The sequence below is a fragment of the Palaemon carinicauda genome, chromosome 21, assembly GCF_036898095.1.
Source record: "Palaemon carinicauda isolate YSFRI2023 chromosome 21, ASM3689809v2, whole genome shotgun sequence".
Lineage (NCBI taxonomy): Eukaryota > Metazoa > Arthropoda > Malacostraca > Decapoda > Palaemonidae > Palaemon > Palaemon carinicauda.
The window spans coordinates 33,543,211-33,561,123 of record NC_090745.1 but is presented as its reverse complement, the minus strand read 5'-3'; the positions used below and the strand labels follow the sequence as shown (position 1 = coordinate 33,561,123).

Here is a 17,913-nt window from a genome sequence, read left to right as displayed (position 1 = left end):
TCCAGCGTGGCAACTTGCGTTTTCCAGTGTACTTTTCCCGGGTGTTCCTGTGCGTTCACCTTCCACCCGTGTGCTTACCCAGTGTATTCCTAGATTCACTTCAAGGAATTAATAGCTGAAGGGAACAATTTTACAATAAATCATTCTTCCTCCCCTTATCCTCTGTGTTAGCCGTGTAGGGGCAGCTTATGTTCCCCTACAACCACGTGTCAGGACTACTAGTCCTGGAACGTAGTGCAGTGAGTGCACTTCGGCACCAAGAGGAAGAATACATCCAAGAGGCTCATAGGAAGACGAGCCTCTCCTCGCCACTTACTTCCCGATGCCTCGTCGAATAGAGCTTCTTATACAGCCATCTTCCCCTACCCAGAGTAGGGGACGAGGTAAGTCAGTTGCGGGGAAGTGCCCATTGCTCTTCCCCAGGAGTTTGAGTGGGTGCGGTATAGCACCAAGAAGAAGTAGGCGACGAAGGGTTCGCCTAAGAAGACTAGCGCCGGGCGTCTCGCCTGACAGAGCTTCCCTACCACCCTCCCCTACCCAGAGTAGGAGACGAGGTTGGTCTGTTGTGGAGAAGGTGACTCCTAAGAAAGTAGTTCGAGGTAAGTACTACTTTCGAGAGTGTGTGGGGAGACGGAGTCCTGGTGCGAGCAGGCCACGTCTCCTCTGATGACACCATGTGGGGGAAAAATGTCCCTAATTCTTCTCCAGTCTCTTTGGCGTATTTTTCAGTCTCTTCTGCAGCCGAGGGCGTCGCCGAGAAGGAGCCTCCCAAGTCTGTATTGCAGCGTTCCCCGGACCGGCAGCCCAGGGTTTTTCTCACCACGAAGGCCATCCTCCAGACGCAGATATAACCCTCGCAGGGAGAAATGCGAGAAGGCCTCTTCAGGCAGGCGTAAGGCCGCGAAGCTTCCGGTTCACCCCGCCAGCGGGTGTAACCGGGCTTCTTTACGGGCAGCCTGGCCGAATCAGCACAGCTGGTTCGGCCCTCGGACTTAAAGGAACGGTTCCCTCCGTCGGGTCAGCCCATGGGGATCCGCGTCCGCGTCCCACAGAGAGAATACACGAACGGTAGTCCTCGACGGTACGGCGATGCCGGTTCTGACCCCCGAACCTGGTGCGGAGCTCCCACCGGGGAAGACCGGTACCACCGCAAGGGAGTGCCTGGTATTCCAGAACCGAAGCGCCCGATGGGGAGGGCCCGGTGACCCGGCTCCTCGAGATCAAGCGGTAGGAAGGACTCTACAGGTAGGCGTAAGTCCCCGAAGCCTCCGGTTCATCCCGCCCAGCGGGGGGAAACGCGCTTCTTGTCGGGCGGCCTGGCCGAACCAGCCCAGCTGGTGCGGCCTTCGGGTCGGAAGGAACGGTTCCCGCTGTCGGGTCAGCCCACGGGAACCGCATCCTCGGCACCCAGAGCCCTTGGGCGGACGAGAGTCCCCGCTGAACCAGCGTTGCCTGCGTTAACCCAGGCCCCTGGTGCAGACGTCCCCGCAGATGAAATCCAGTACCTCGGCAGGACGGCGCCCCTGGCCCCAAGAGCTAGACGTCCAGTCGGCGTGCCCGGTAACCCAGCTCTCCGGCCCCAAGCCGAGACCTCGGCTGACGGAGGGGAGGGTTCCCTGACGGAGGACTCCGCCTATAGGAGAGTGGTTAGCCTTTTCAGAAGGCACCACAAAATAGCGGAACCTGCGGCTACGGATGAAGATTCCTGGAAGTCAAGCCTTTTGAGGATCATGCAGTCTCCCTCCCAACCTAAGATGTCCCTAGCACTTCCTCTGGCCCGAGATCTAGTCCTAGAGCAGGAGTATGTCGGCAAGGTAGTGGCCAGCAATGCCGAGGCCCCCAAAACCCAGAGGTCCTCGAAATTGCTCCAGGGCCTCAGACCCCAAGGCAAAGTCTTTGTACCAGCGGGACGACGCCCAGGCCCCTGTAAGGTGGAGTCAGCCGTAGACATCCTTAGTCAAGGCGTTTCAGACGGTAGAGCCACTTCGACCCCAGTCTGTTTCTCGCCAGCAGAAGCCTCCATGATGGAGAAAATGTCGAGGGACTTAGTAAACGTCTCCTCTTGGCTGGACTGGTGTGCTTCCACTTTGGTGGGTGTACAAGCCTCCTTCGACCCCGAGGACCCTGACCAGCAAGGCCTACTGTGGGACCTCAATACCTCCGGGGTTAAAACCCTTAAGTTTTTGACATATCAGTCTCTCGCACTAACAGCTAACTGGGTGCTCTGGAAGTGAAACACTGTTCTGGCGAAGGTGTCTCGGAAGGTACTAGACAGGGAGGCGCGAGCCATTCGCAGCCTACCCCTGTGGGGAGAGTCTTTGTTTCCTCTGAAGGAACTAGAAGCCATAATGGAGAAGATCTCGAAAAAGAAGGAGGCTAACGTCCCCAGACCTACGACTCCTAGGAGACCGCCCTATAAGAGGTCCATCTCGGATAGTGCCGCGACACCCCAAGCCTCTACCAGCACTACGAGGAGAGAGGCCCCCCCTCTTCCTCCTGGTCCGCAACGCCTCGGCCCCCCCGCAGGGGAGCTCCAGCGCCCTCAAGCGCCTTCAGGTCGGGTTACTCCGCCTCTAGGAGAGGCAGATCAGGCCGCCCCTCTAGAAGAAGATAGAGTGGGAGGCTCCCTATCCCCGCCCAACCCTCGGGTTGGAGGATGCCTCAGACGTCATTGGCAAGCATGGAAGGCTCAGGGAGCATAGCCTTGGACAGTGTCCGTACTAAAGGAGGGCTACAGACTTCCGTTCCTAACGGAACCACCCCCGCTTATTCCGGCCAACCGGACAGAATGGCTAGATCCCAAAGACCCGTTAAAGAGGACCGCCCTTCAAGAGGAGGTATCGTCCATGTTAGAGAAGGGTGCCATGGAAGAAGTTCTTCTCCCAGGGCCAGGTTTCTACAGTCGCCTGTTCCTGGTGGAGAAAGCGACCGGGGGGTGGAGACCGGTTATAGATCTGTCAGCTCTCAACAAGTTCGTCAAGAAGACGGACTTCAAAATGGACACTCCGAAGTCAGTCCTGCTGTCCTTGAGGGAGAAAGATTATATGATGACCATCGACCCCAAGGACGCATACTTCCAGATTCCGGTCCACACCTCGGGTCGAAAGTTCCTCCGGGTGAAATGGGGTTCCCAGATCCTGCAATTCAGGACCCTTTGCTTCGGTCTGTCAACAGCGCCCCAGGTGTTCACGAGAGTCTTCACGGCTGTCTCAGTGGGGGCTCACGAACGAGGCATTCGCCTTATCAGATACCTGGACGACTGGTTGCTTCTTTCCGCCTCAAAGGTCCTCTTGGAGGAACAAGGGAGAAGTCTCCTCCAATTTTGCAAGGATCTGGGGATCGTAATCAACCCGAAGGAGTAAAATCTATCCCCATCCACCAGAATAAACTACTTGGGAATGACATTAGACATCATTCGGGGAAAAGTTTTCCCTTCGGAGGACAAGATATGAAACCTCAGGCACATTGGTCAGCCGTTCCTGTCAGAACACCCCAGGAAGGCGAAAGATTGGCAGAGGCTGATAGGTCACCTGGTCTCATTGGAGAACCTAGTTCCCCAAGGGAGGGTAAGGCTCAGATCCATCCAATGGAATCTCAAGAACCTCTGGTGCCAGACGGTTTCACAGCAGGTGCTAATCCCAGTCCTTCCAAACACGAGACCCTCCCTAGAATGGTGGCATTGCCAGTCGAACTCACTCAAGGGGACGCCCTTCGGGACCGGCCCTCCCGAGTTACTACTGTTCACAGACGCCTCCAACCAGGGATGGGGAGCCCTTCTCCTCGACGAAACGGCACGAGAGACTTGGTTAGAAGGGGAGAGGCAACTCCACATCAATGTCCTGGAGTAGGAAGCAGTCCAGAAGGCGTGCCTACACTTCGCAAGTCTGCTAAAGGGAAACACCGTGGCGTTGATGTGTGACAACGCCACGGTAGTGGCATACATAAAGAAGCAGGGTGCTTGAAATCGAAGGAGTTGTGCGATCTCACCATAGAGATTCTAGATTGAGCAGAAGAAAATCAAGTGGTGATGTTAGCAAGGTTCATTCCCGGGAAGAAAAACGTTCTGGCTGACGGCCTCAGCAGAATGGGCCAGATAGTAGGGACAGAATGGTCCCTTCTCCCAGAAGTAGCCAAGCTCATCATTCAACGCTGGGGTTCCCCGGTGATTGACCTCTTTGCAACAACCTCAACGCCCAACTCCCAGTCTATTGCTCCCCTGTACCAGACCCGAAAGCAGCCTTAGAAGACGCTTTTCAGCACAAGTGGGACAATCGGGATGTGTACGCCTTTCCCCCCTTTCACGTTGATAAGACAAGTGCTCAATAGAGTAAGGACGGCCCGAAACCTAAAGATGACTTTGGTAGCGCCCTGGTGGCCGGAGAGAGAGTGGTTCGCGGACCTAAAAGACCTATCGAGTCAACCGCCGTGGCCTCTGTCCGCCAGGTCAGACCTTCTGCACCAGCCTCACTTTCTCAAGCTCCACGACAACCCTCTCTCCCTACGTCTTCACGCCTGGAGACTATAGAGCGGCTCCTGAAGAAAGAAGGATATTCTTCCTCCACGGCTAAGAGAATGTCTCTATACCTGAGAAAGTCGTCAGCCGCGGTCTACCAGGCAAAATGGGCCTCCGTCACGAAGTGGTGCTCTGAGAGGCACATTAGACCTCTTAAGGCCTCTGTCCCAGACATAGCAGATTTTCTGGTGTTTCTCAGGGACAAAGTAGGGATGTCAATCCCAGCCATAAAAGGAGTTCGGGCTGCCTTAGGCCAAGTCTTCCTCCTGAAGGGCATCGACCTGGGGGCCTCGAGACACATAGCGATGCTTGTCAAAAGCTTCGAGCAGTCTTGCCCCCCTCAGGCGAGGAGAGTGCCCCAGTGGGACTTAGCCAAGGTCCGGAAGATGCTGTGTCGTCCCCCCTTTGAACCCTTGAAGGATATCGTGGACAAAGATCTCACCCTCAAGGCCGTCTTCTTGCTGGCCTTGGCTTCCGCTAAGAGAGTGGGAGAGATCCATGGTTTGTCATACGACGTCTCTCACTCAAAGGGGTGGAAAGAAGTATCCTTCAAGTTCGTGCCTTCTTTTGTGGCCAAGACTCAGAACCCAGCAGTCTGGGACCCGAGGTTTGAAAGTTTCTCAATTCCTGCCATCCCTAAGACAGGTAATGCAGAAGACTTAAAATTGTGCCCAGTGCGAACATTAGAAAATACCTGGAAAGGACAGCGCATATCCGACCAGACATCAAGAGCCTCTTCGTTTCCACAGGTATTAATAAGAAACAAGTTTCCAAAAACACCATCTCCTTCTGGTTGAGACAGGTTATCGCCAGAACCTACAAGGAGGCTGGCATGGCAGTGCCAGGCACTCCCAGACCTCATGACATCAGGGGCCTGAGCACCTCCTTAGCCTTTGAGAAAAACATGGCAGTAGGGCAAATTCTGCGAGCAGGTACTTGGTCGAACCAGTCAACCTTTACTGCCCACTACCTCAAGGACTACTCAAGAAAATCCTTGGACGGGTTCTCCATTAGAACAGTCATCTCCGCCCTCCAAGCGGTGTAACGGTAAAACCCCAGGCGCATTCAAGACTAGCGACCGGTAGGCACAAGTGCGGTTTCCTACCTCCTGCCCAGTTGCTTACTTGCCTCTTCGGGGAGTACCGTCTGTTCCCAGAAAATAACACATTCTTCACGACTACGCGTCGAGAAGTAACGTCAAAAGAAGTTTTTCAAAGGGTGAGTACTTAGACACTAACGTGAATTTTTGTGTAGTTACCCTCACTTCCGCTCTCTGGTAGGTCCCGTTATCCAGAGGCCTGTTGGCCTCCACGGCCGGGTCAGTGGGTCAGAATAGCACTCCTCCTCCTAAAGTGTAAGTCTCCTAAGAAAGTAGTTCAAGGTAAGTATTCGTGTTGGAACAAATCAAAAATTTTAAATAATTTTTATTTTTCCTAACATACTTACCGAGAACTGCTTTCGGGTAATGGCCCTCCCTTCCTTCCCCGAGTGCCTCTCTTCCCTTGCTAGCATTATGCTAATTCAATAAAACTTAATGAGGAAGGTGACCCAGCAAGCTAGCGACCTACCTTAATCCTACCCTCGGGGCACATTCCTTGGTGCCGGGGGTAAGACTACTTAGGGCGCGGAGTGGGGGGGGGTAACTACTCAAAACTCTGGTCGGCAGGGAGAGATCACCAGTGACCTCCTAAGAAAGTAGTTCTCGGTAAGTATGTTAGGAAAAATAAAAATTATTTAAAATTTTTGATTTTAGTTGCAAAAGTGCACTCCCTTTAGTATCTTCTATCTTTATATAGCAGACCTGCATGGTATCCTGAATGCTATTGAATAAAGAGCAGTAATGAAAGATGTAAATTTTACTATTTTTAGTGATGTGAAAAGTGTGTTGGAGGCATGAGTGTTTTTAATCCAACCAACCCTTTAGTTTCAAATTTTTAGAGTGGCTATATATTTCTAGTACTGCAGGCAAGGAAGTTGAGTTTTGCTGGGTTACAGCTCACATGGGTGTTCCAAGAAATGAAGCGGTAGACAAATTAGCAAAAGAGGCATCATAAAAACTACTTTCCGGAAGATATCTACTTCCATGTAATGACTTTCTGTCTCATTTGAAAATCTCTTTGTGATTTTTTTTTTTCCAACATTAATGGAATTTTGTTGATCAAAAGTACTATGCCTCGAAGGTGGGAAACTAGAATTGGGCACGCAATCATAACACATGAGTTCTTGATGACTGTTTTGGTTCCCCTTACTGTTAAGCATTTACTTATTGAATGTCCCAGTCTTGGGTATATCAAAGAACGATTCCTCTCGGAAGCTCTTAATGAGGATGGCAGGTACATCCTTAACAAAGTTCTTGGAGGAGACATTTTATATGATGCCAGTGGATTTTCAAGTTCATATTGGAAGTTGGACTTCTTACTTGTTCTTAAATGTTATATGAAATTTTAAAGTGTATTTTTCTTTTATAAAGTATTTATTCTTGTTTATTTTATAATTTTTGTCTTGGATTATCTCCTATCGGCATCAGTGACCATTGATGTTTTGATGCCTGATAATCAACAATCATTCATTCATTCATGCATCTCAAAAGGCTAAAAGTTAGATGTTCAGAACTTTCAAATGCTGTAGTACATACTTCTTGGTGAGCAGATCGCCAGACTCTCCTAAGCCTGCTTAAAGCCCTCTTTTATCCAGACTTTCATATCGATGTAAAATATATTTTTCATCGTCCCCTACAAAGTTGAAGAGTTTAAATTCCATTCACCATTCTGGTATCAGATTAGCTAATCGTGCCTTTAGGTCATCTCCCATCCCTAGCGTTTTAGTTGATGCAGGTTAGTGGCCAGTCTACTATTGTGAGATACTGTATTGGGATAAGTTACAAAGCCTTCCCTATTCATTTTACTTTCAAAATACCAATAAAGAAAATTCCTTTCCATATTCATTCCAAATCTTTCCAGTATTGGGTACTACCTTTTAAACTATCACTTACCCCTCCAGTGAAACTTCAAGATAGCACCCTTTCTATATATCTTACTGGTTTCAAAGGCAATATAGTAAACGGTCAAATGTGGTCTACCTTTTTGAGACATGTGGAACCACATAGGGATAGTGGATTTATATTTATGTACAGCTCCAAACCCAGAGCTGGGATTGGATTTGGGGTGTATACGATACTTATTTAATTGTAATCAAGCACTGCCTTTAGCATCATATATCTTTACAGCAGAGCTTTATGTTATTCTGACTGCTTCTGAAACATAGCAATAATGAAGGAGTGTTATTTTATCATTTTTAGTAATGCAAAAAGTTTCTTGCAGGCATTGACTAATTAAACCAACCCTTGTTTTTAAATGTTTTTAAATTGGCTGTATATTTGTAGCACTACAGGTAAGGAAGTTCGGTTTTGCTGGGTTTAAGCTCATGTGGGTGTGCCGGTACATGAAGAGGCAGACAAGTTAATTAAAAAGGTAGAAGACAAATTACATACTGGAAGATATACAGTATATTTCCATGTAAAGACTTTTGCCTCATTAAAAAATCTCTTGATGATTTATGGTAACATCACTGAAATTCAGTTGACCAGAATAAGATGGAGGTTAAAACTGCTCCATACTTCCTCGGAAATAAGGTAACATACCTAGATGGTTGGAAACTGCCCTCCAACACCTAAGAATTATGCACACATGTTCAAAACAAGTTCTTGATGATAATCAGGTTCAAGCCCTTGTGTGAGGATTGCTTGGTTCCTTTGACTGTTGAGCATTTACTAATTGAATTTCCAACCTTATGGATATCAGAGAGTGATTCCTCTGCAGCTTGTAATGATGATAGCAGGTACATCCTCACCAAGATTCTTGGAGAAGTTGTGTATGATGCCATTGCCATGTTTAAGATCAAATTGGAAGCTGGTCTAATTACTTGTTTTTAAAAGGTTTATAAAATCTTAAATGTTTTGTAATAAAGTTCATTTCTGAGTTTTTCATGTTTTTTATCTTAAGCTACTAAATCTTTATTCATCATACACCAATCCTCATCAATGACCATTGATGTTATGATACCAGATAATTATCAATCATTCGTTCATTCATACTATGCAAACTGTATTTTCTAAACTACTGCAAAGGTGGCATACTGTAGGTAGTAGCAAATATTCTTTGAAGCTTCCTTTCAGTCCCTTCCTGTTTTTGTCTTTTTGTATTAGGTTTTCCAACTATTTTTATATTGTTTAGTCTTTCACTTAATTTTTTAGGAAGAAATGCCGTGTAAACCCAACCCCACAAAAGTCTGGAAATGTGTTGCAGGGGTTCTGCCAAAAAAAGGTTTTTATAATGATTTTAAAAGGATACTGCTTATTTGGAACCTAATAGCCTTAATGTTTAATGGGGACTTCAATGAATAAACTATTAACTTTTTTTTTTATTTAATATGACTTAGTAAGATATGCAGAATTTCATTTTTCTTTCACAGCTCTTCGAACACTCAAAAAATAACCGAATAGCAGTGGCAAGGCAGTTGAAAGATGCACTCAAAGCTAAATCTTCAGTTCAAAAGGATCGCATAATATATGTTACTGTACCTGCAATGTCGGATCATTTTGGGCATTCTGTCGGTTTGGTAAGCTAATTATATATTATCTTTTACTTATATATTATTTTTTTCTACTATGAAGTGAATTTTATAAACGTACCTTAATGTTCATGCATTTAAATTTTTCTTTTAAACATGATTGTTTTAATTATTATCATTGATTTGAATGCAACATAGCATTCCCCTAACACATACGCAGGCTATATACTTTTGAGAATGTATCTGAATGAGTATCCTAGGTTTCAGTCAACAAAATTCTGTTTGTTCCAGTACAGATATGAATTCTTGATCTTTGCATAAGAGAAGTAAAAATGAGGCTGGAAAATATAACAGTTGAAATATTTTAATGAGGCGTAAACATTCAGTCGGTAGTTAACAACCGAGAAAGGGGAAAACCCCGTCCCACTGCTTGCTTACAGACTAGTCTCTTTCATAGCAGCCATCATTGGGAACAGACATTCCCAGTGACTGGAATATTAGTAATCTAAATTTCTTTTCTTTTTCTACTTCCAGCATGTTAAGTGACACTTGATCTTTTGTGGGGATGACTGTGGATATGTGGAAATGTCTTAGGAATGTCTGATAAGACCTGTGGCACCTTTATGAGCTCCAGGAAGAAAGATCCCAACCTTATGTGCCCTTCTTTCAGAAAACACTCCTGTGATGAGTGTTGGTACTGGTCGTCCTCCAAGTGGGAAAGGTATGGCAGTAGGAGGAGGAAGTCTATAAGGGATTCTTCACTTTTGGGGTCGTTCTCGGATTCGAATAAGTCACGGTACCTTACCATCTGACCCTTCCCCATCTTTCTCCTCCAGAGGCTCAAAGCAGAGAATCTTTCCTGTACCCCCTTATAAAATGAGAGAGCCTCCTTCCCTGAGACCACCAAAGGAGACATCTTTACTAAGTCCCCTTCCTTAGGGAAATGAGCTTCCTCCAAGGTTACACCTTTAGATCGCCCCCTTGCAAAGGACTGTAAGCAAGGGCTAGTTCCTTTGCCTGAACACCCTACATTTTTGAAGTAGTGTATATCTTTGGAGTGCACTGACTGAAGGACACCTAATCATCACTCCTTCAGGAGAAGGTCCCCTTCTCTGAGCACTCTAGGTCTCCAGATCTGAGTCAGAGGACCCTTAGGACATTGCCACACCAATTTGCTCCTCAATTAGAGGTGACTTTCTTACCCGTGCCTCAACTAGACACAGCTCAACTTCAGAGTCCTTTGCAAGACATGATTCAACTAGATGCATCTCAATTAGACGTGCCTCTCTCAGACGGCTATCCCAGACACTCCTCACCCAGACACCCCTCTTAACAAGAGAATGCCTCTACAGAATCACTCGGTTGCAACATAGGATAGTGTTGCCAGACATCCCGCTTTTGTGGGAAATATCCCGAATTTTATCCTTTTGTCCCTTGTCCCGAACAAGACCTTCACAGGACACCCTTTTGTCCCTTGTCCCGAACAAGACCTTCACAGGACACCCTTTTGTTCCGCATTTAGTTCATCATAAGAATAAAATGTATAAATAAACAGAAAAAGATATTAACAAATTAGAATCCTTACTTTATGATATAATGTAAAATGGTGGTTTTTGTTGAAATTACAATGATGAAAATATAAATTGAATAACCAAAAAATTTTACTAAAGGTTTAATGTGTTTTCATAAAGCAGCCAATCGCATTTGCAACTTGTTAAATTATTGTAGTGCTTGGCTGCTTAAAAGAACTTGTAGCAGTTATAAGGGCAAGACTAGATGAAGAGTTTATCCCTCTCAGTGTTAAAGGTTGCCTTAATGAAAATTATGTCACATCTTAAGAGATGAAGAAATTCCTACTCGAGGTGGATGACTACTACGTCACTTGCCATGATTATCTTGAGAAATGGGTTTCATCTTTACAAAGTTTTCATGTCTTTTCATGGATGTTATTAAATGTACTTCCAGTATTGGAACAGATACACCAATACACGAAGCAAGTACAGAATCAAATTCTCTTAGTAATAGGAGAATTGTATGACTTACCTTTCTGTTGCAAAATTTAATATTTTCTCTTCTTCAATACTCCCAAACTGGTAACCTCGAGCTGCTTCACACTTTAATGATACATTTGAGAAATGATCAGCCAGGGCATTGCTAACCTCGGTTGCTCCTGTCACCTGCTGATCATTCAACTTCAACACTGGTGGTGGGTTTGGGGTGAATTTGCCTGCTATCTCTTTTATTTTCCTCCGCACAGAAAATGATGATGTTCTACTGTTAATGGAGGAAAAAGACACCCAAGACTGGTGTCTAGCTTCTTTCATGGCATAACTGAACTGTGCTCTACATTTCTTGTATATAAATAACTCTCCTCATTATGGCGTTTGCGCAATCGAGTTAAAGACCTTCTTGTGGGTCTTCTTGTGGGTCTGTGCAGGGCAGTAAGTTCTGAAGACTACCAAGAGACTGGTCGTCGTTTGAATAACCACGTTGTTTTGGGAATTGAATTAACTCCTGCTGTTTGAAGAGTTCCATTTAGTAAGTAAGGCATCATCATACCTTTCAAACTGTTTTGCATTCAATCCAATTTCGCTTAACTCACGAAATCTATCACAGTCCGCCTTGTTAAGATTCCATTGTGGCGATCTCTGTAAAGGCGGACCATTGTTGGTGTTTATAATGATTGGTACTTGAACACTGGTATGCCAATCCTCTCATGTCCTCCAATTGAAGTTGATAAGGCAATTAGAGCTTGCGATTGATAGGTCAGTGCACGACAAGGTACCTGTCTGGACATGAAAGTATGTGGACTCTCCAGTAATAAGGAGCACGTCACCCTTATTTTCCACAATTAATGATATAATATTGCCTCTTGTGTTTGCTAAAACATTACCACAGAAAGGATGTCTACCATTCATATCTCCCAGTAAGAGATAAAGTTGAAGGAGTTGTTGAATGACCTTCGGAGGTAGGTACTGAGAGCATGTTGTATATTTTCTTCCAATCTCAATTTGTACAACCAATGCCTGCAGGGTTGTATGAATAAACTAAGGTAATTGGGGAACATTTCGAGGAACATACGGGAGACTTCCGCCATGGCTGCCTGGCTGTTGATTATATGATGCTCTAAATGTATAGCTAACATTTTCGAGGACAAGGAGTGTTAGCATCAAGCTTGCTTTCCTGTAGACATGCAATTAAGGGAGAATGCTGATGTATTAGAAGTTCATCATATTTGGCACTTAAACCCATTCTATTCCATTGCAAAATGGAGGAGAAAACCATGGATTATTTCTGGAAGACATCTTGGATGAGGTCTTCCCATTAGCAGTTTTCAATCTAACGTTATTTCCTGTAGTTTTCTTTAGTGATGGCCTTGATATGTTGGATTTTACGTTTATCTTTTTCTTTGTATCCTTTTGATCTATTTGTTGAGGTACATGGCGGACCTTAACTTGAATTTCTGATTCGTTTAAGTTATCTTCTGGTTCATTAGAAACATCAACAGACAAACATCAAATTTCAAATTTTGGGATGATTACTTAGTTCCTCTAACTGTAAGGCTTTTACTTATTAAATGTCCCAGTCTTGTGGGTATCTGGTAACAATTCCTTTTTTTGACATTTTAGTTTCATTGTTAAGTTATTCATTTATTTGTTTTTATGTTGTTTTTTGACAATGTCTCACAGTATGTAGATACAGGAGAGGAGGTTCCTAGCCTCCTCGTCCCGTCCCTTTTAGTCGCCTCTTACGACACGCAGGGATAACGTTTGCGCTATTCTTGTTTTTATGCCCCCGTGGTTGAGTCCCTTGTTAGGCTGAGAGGAACGTAGAGAGTAGAGGTCCCCTTTTTGTTTTTGTTTCTTTGTTGATGTCGGCTACCCCCCAAAATTGGGGGAAGTGCCTTGGTATATGTATGTGTATGTATGTATGTTGTTTTTTATCCTAAGAATTTTAAGTCCAACTGGAAGTATAGTAAATATTGATATAAACACATTATTAGACAATACCAAAATGGAATAGGACAATTCTTTACCTGAAACTGTCACACATCTTAAAGAAAAGGAGAAGTGAGAAAGAGAACGGGAAGGAAGACCATAAAGAAATATTGATAAAGAATCAATATCAAAAACTTTTCCCATAAGAAATGCCTCAAAGATGAAATGATCAAATAAAGATAAATGATAATTTGTCCTTATGGATAGCAAGCTCATGATTTTTCAATGGAATTGCCAAGGCCTTAGATCTAAATATAATATTTCAAAAAAAAAAAATACTAATGAAGGACAAGTTTCCAATGATATTATCCTTGCTAGGAACTATGCGAGGCCCTAATAAATTATATCCCAGAGAACATATATTTTATCATGACAAAGTCCTGAAATAGAAAGGTAGATATTGTGGGAGTGTATTACTTGTGCAAGAAGATGTCATCCATTAAATTGGGTGATTGACAAAGTTAATTGGTCATTGTTTACAATACTTACATTATTAGAAATAGATGCTGATAATTTTCCCACTATAGAAGAAGCCCTTGCGTTTTTTAATTAAGTCATTATAGATGCCAGTGATAGTTGATTCTTTGTACTAAAGGCCAGTTTACTTGAAAACCGGTCCCTTGGTGGAGTGCTGAATGTCGAATAACTCGTTGAGCCATGAGAGCTGCTTTTACTCCTTAGTTTGTTATAAGAAACTAAGATCGTAGTTTCGATTAAAATCAAACTGACAAAGCACCAGTCTAGGGTAAATTTTATATCCAAAATGAATTGGAACACTAACCTAATGGAAGTGTGGACATATACCTATACTATCACTTGTAATGGGAGTAGAGTACAAATGTTACCAACTCTAGAGTATGTAAGTGAAGCATTCGTAGGTAATTTTTCAAGTCTTAAATAACCCCCTTCATCTACATATTACCAATAACGCCTACAAGAAAAGAATTGTCCCCTCAACTTCGGAGCTATAAGAATGAAATCATATAATTTGCCTTTCAGCATCAAAGAGCTTCTGGCAGCCTTGTCTACATGTAATGATTTGGCTCCTCGAATTGATAATACCACCTATTCAGTGGTCAAACATTTAACCTACAGAAACTAAATCCATTTTAATCAGTATCATCAATAGAATTTGGAAAGAGAGTTTATTTTCTAAATATTTGGAGCATTTCTATAATTATAGCCTTTTTGTAACTTGGATAAAATGGTAAAATCATGGTCAACTATCGGCAGGTTACATTAGCATCTAGTATATGTAAATTAATGGAAAAGATGTTGAACGTACGATTGGTATGCGTTTTAGAACAGAAAGGACATATTAACCCCTCACAGAATGGCTTCCGACGAATGCGACCCTGCACTGATGTTTTAGTCAAGTGTAAAAGCCATCAATATGTGAAGCTTTTGCTACCAAAAAGCATCACATATCCATTTTTTTTTTACTTGGAAAAGGCATACGATACTACCTGGAGACACAGTGTTCTTTAAACGATTCATGAAATTGGACTAAGAGGAGAACTTCCATTTTTTAGATATTTCCTGAAGAACTGCCAATTCAAAATTAAAGTTAGGAATATATTTCCATCGATTCATAATGAAGAAGAAAGCATTCCTCAAGGCAGTTTCCTTAGTGTAACATTATTTGTCTTATCCATCAATGGCATTAGTTCTGTAATCCCTTGACAGTGAGACATTTGTTGATCGAGTGCCCTACTTATAGTACTGAAAGAAGTACACATCTGTTTGAGGCTTAAGGTGAGGATGGCAGTTTCATCCTTGCCAAGATTCTCGGACATGATGTGCTGTACCATACTAGTGGTATTTTTAAATTTATTTCAGAAGCAGGTCTTCTGAAAGCTATCTAACTGTTGTAAGGATGTTTGTGTTTTTATTGTTTTAAACTGAATTGATATTTATTTATGACAAATAATATCGGCGTCATTGACCTTAGATGTCAAGATGCCAGATAACTCATAATCAATCATTCAATCTGTAATCCCTCATGAAGTCATTCACACTTTATTTGTTGATGACCTCTCTATCTCATTTACAGCATCACAAATGGCTTTTGCTGAAACAAGGATTCAGCTAATAAGAAAATAGTAGAATCGACTGCCAAACGAGGATTTAAGATTTCAACTTTGAAAACTGTGGCAGTGCATTTTTGCCGTATAAGTTGTGTTCATTCCAACCCTGACATCGTCGTCGTCGGCGCCCACTCGTGTCTGAGTATTGGGTTCTGTCGTTAGCCATCAGCCTCCTATCTGTGAGAAAGAGATGAAGAAGGGTGGAGGAAACGACAGAATGCCAGTAGCTGGGTATATTGTTTTGGGTGGTCGTGGCTTTGCAACGGCCAAGCACACACACTTGGCCCACACCGTTTTCACCGCGGCTCAAGACATATGAGACAGGCGGCTTCTCCGATGTTGGTTGCATCGGGCTGCCGGGTTCTTCTTATGTCAAGGCCCGCCTTGTTGCCTGCCCGACAGGCATTGCCCTCCTCCGCCGGCGCTGGGAAGCTCCGCCGTTGGGGTCTTGTTTGGTTTGATTTTGGAGTTTTCCTTCTCCTAGCCTTTGCCTATCTTAAATAAAGGAGAAGGCCCTGACATACATATGTGGGAAAAGAATTTTTGGCAAAAATTAAAAATTATTCTTATGGTTTCTATTTGATGGTAACAATGCTCGAATAAGACTAGTCATTGGAGCTTTAAAGTAATATCCCATATCTAGTCTCTTAGTAGATGCTTGTGAAATGCCTTTGGAGCTTCACCACCAGTCATTGCTGGTTCAATACTGGTTTAGACTTCAGATGCTGCCAAAGTTACTCACGTGAAAAATTTTAATGTAATATATACTACTTATCATGATACTCAGAGGCAAAGTCCAAAGTTCTTAAGCCGTGGCGATCAGTAGGAGAAACAATTCAACCACTCTCTATAGTGAGCATTGAAATCAGACAAAAACAAAAGAGGTCTTTCTATCATCTTCTTGTATCTTAGCCATAATGATAAGAAGATATTCGAAGATAGAATCTCCCATACGTGGATTCCGGTAGATCGAATACAAATAAGTGTTATGCCTGCCACAAACTTTTATTACCTGGATCTCATTACATCCACATTCATAGCAGGACTTCTGAGAAGCAGGGTACTCAGTCCTAATATATACCACCATTCCCCTGGCCCTAAGAATGGCATCCCATTTCAAAATTATTAGCTTCCTAAAATCAGTTATAAGGAGCTCAGATGAGTGTCTCATTTGAGAAACCAAAGTCTCTGAGCTCGAAAGAATAATATAGTCTGGATGCAACTGTAAGGTCTTATTTGGATACAGACCACAATATTGCAATACATTTGACGATTCTGACGAAGTCTAAGATGTAGCGTTCCGGATTTCGCTCAATGTTTCCAGACAGGATAAGAATTAGCGACAGTACAAAAAATCAAAATATATATAAAGTGGTTGATAAAACTCATAGACAAAAGATGAAAAGTCGGGAAAAATTGGTCAACATGTACGACCCGATTCACCATGCAAGGCTAAATACCCTCCAGGATAGCCACTTCAACTGAAAGGAGGACAGAAAAGATGAAGAAACAGATACAGAAAAAACTACCTGTTGATAAAGCACCAGGCATTCATGGCCCTTCTATTAAGACTGCCCAACACATCATTTAGAAAAAAAAAAAAAAAACAATAGTGAGATAAAAAAAGAACATGACTGAATTAGAAGCCTGTTGAAGAACATAGTCACCTTTTATCTTTACCATTGGCTCCAAATCTGTAGCTTGTGTTGGATTAAAGTATATAGTAATGCCTTTAATGGGAGGATGGCCATTTTACAAATCTTAGCGACTGAAAAAGTGTCCTACAAGCTTTAGAAGTGTTAATTCTGATAACCTTTTAGTTTTAAAGATTTTAGAGTGGCTCTTTATCATTAGGCTGAGTTATAACAGTTCAGTTATGCTGGTTTCCCACACAAGTAGGCGTGCCTGGAAATGAGGAGGCAGATAGAGTGGCAAAGGAAGCTTCAGCTGAATTGCTTCCAAGATATCTCCACAAGTAAAATGACTTTTCAGGAAGCCTATTGAGGTGATTTTATAATGGTTGTCATCAGCATTGCGATACCCTAGACGGAAATAAGACGTGAGAAAGAACAAGTGTTATATCTCCTTGGAGGTATATCATGATCCCCCAAAATGGGAGACTACTCTTTGTCGGCTTCACATTGTGCACTCATTTAACACACGGTTTTTTATGACAGACAAACACCAGCCGCATTGAGGTTGCTGTTTTGTACCCCTGACAGGGAGGCATTTATTGATGAAATGTTCCACTCTTGGGCTCTTAGGAATAGATATCTTAACCAAAAATTCTTGGAGATAGTGTTTCGTACCATACTAGTGGCATTTTTTAGATTAATTTTAGTATCAGATCTTCTGAAAGCTATTTAAGGATTATATTGATCTGATGCTTTCATGGTTTTGAATTGAATTATCTATTATAGTATTTATAGCACCGGATATCAGTATCACGGACCTTCGATGTCAAGATGCTAGAAAACCCAAAGTCAGTCAATCAATTAAATCAATGGACTATGATTGGTTGTAAGATATTTTTTGGTTTGGACATATCAAATTACCGGTTGATTATATTTCAATTATTAAACAAGAGATTGTCATTGATTTCTCTGATTTCATGGAAAGTATTTTAACTCGTGAAACATTTATCTCTATGGCACACAGTAGTCAGAGGTCTATGAAGTTCCGACTGCAGCCTCATGTATAGTAGAGCCATCTTTTAGAACTAGCTACTTTGTTTTACTAGGAAAAT

The 17,913-nt window shown here is 43.1% G+C and overlaps 1 protein-coding gene across 1 annotated transcript in view; it reads left to right on the top strand.

Moving 5' to 3' along the window:
• The window catches only part of LOC137614828 (uncharacterized), a 131,960-nt gene that overhangs the window by 113,486 nt on the left and 561 nt on the right, over window positions 1-17,913 (top strand). The window contains exon 4 of the mRNA XM_068344489.1: window positions 8,984-9,130. Within this exon, the coding sequence (XP_068200590.1) occupies window positions 8,984-9,130 (147 nt within the window). The remainder of the gene's footprint in view (window positions 1-8,983; window positions 9,131-17,913) is intronic.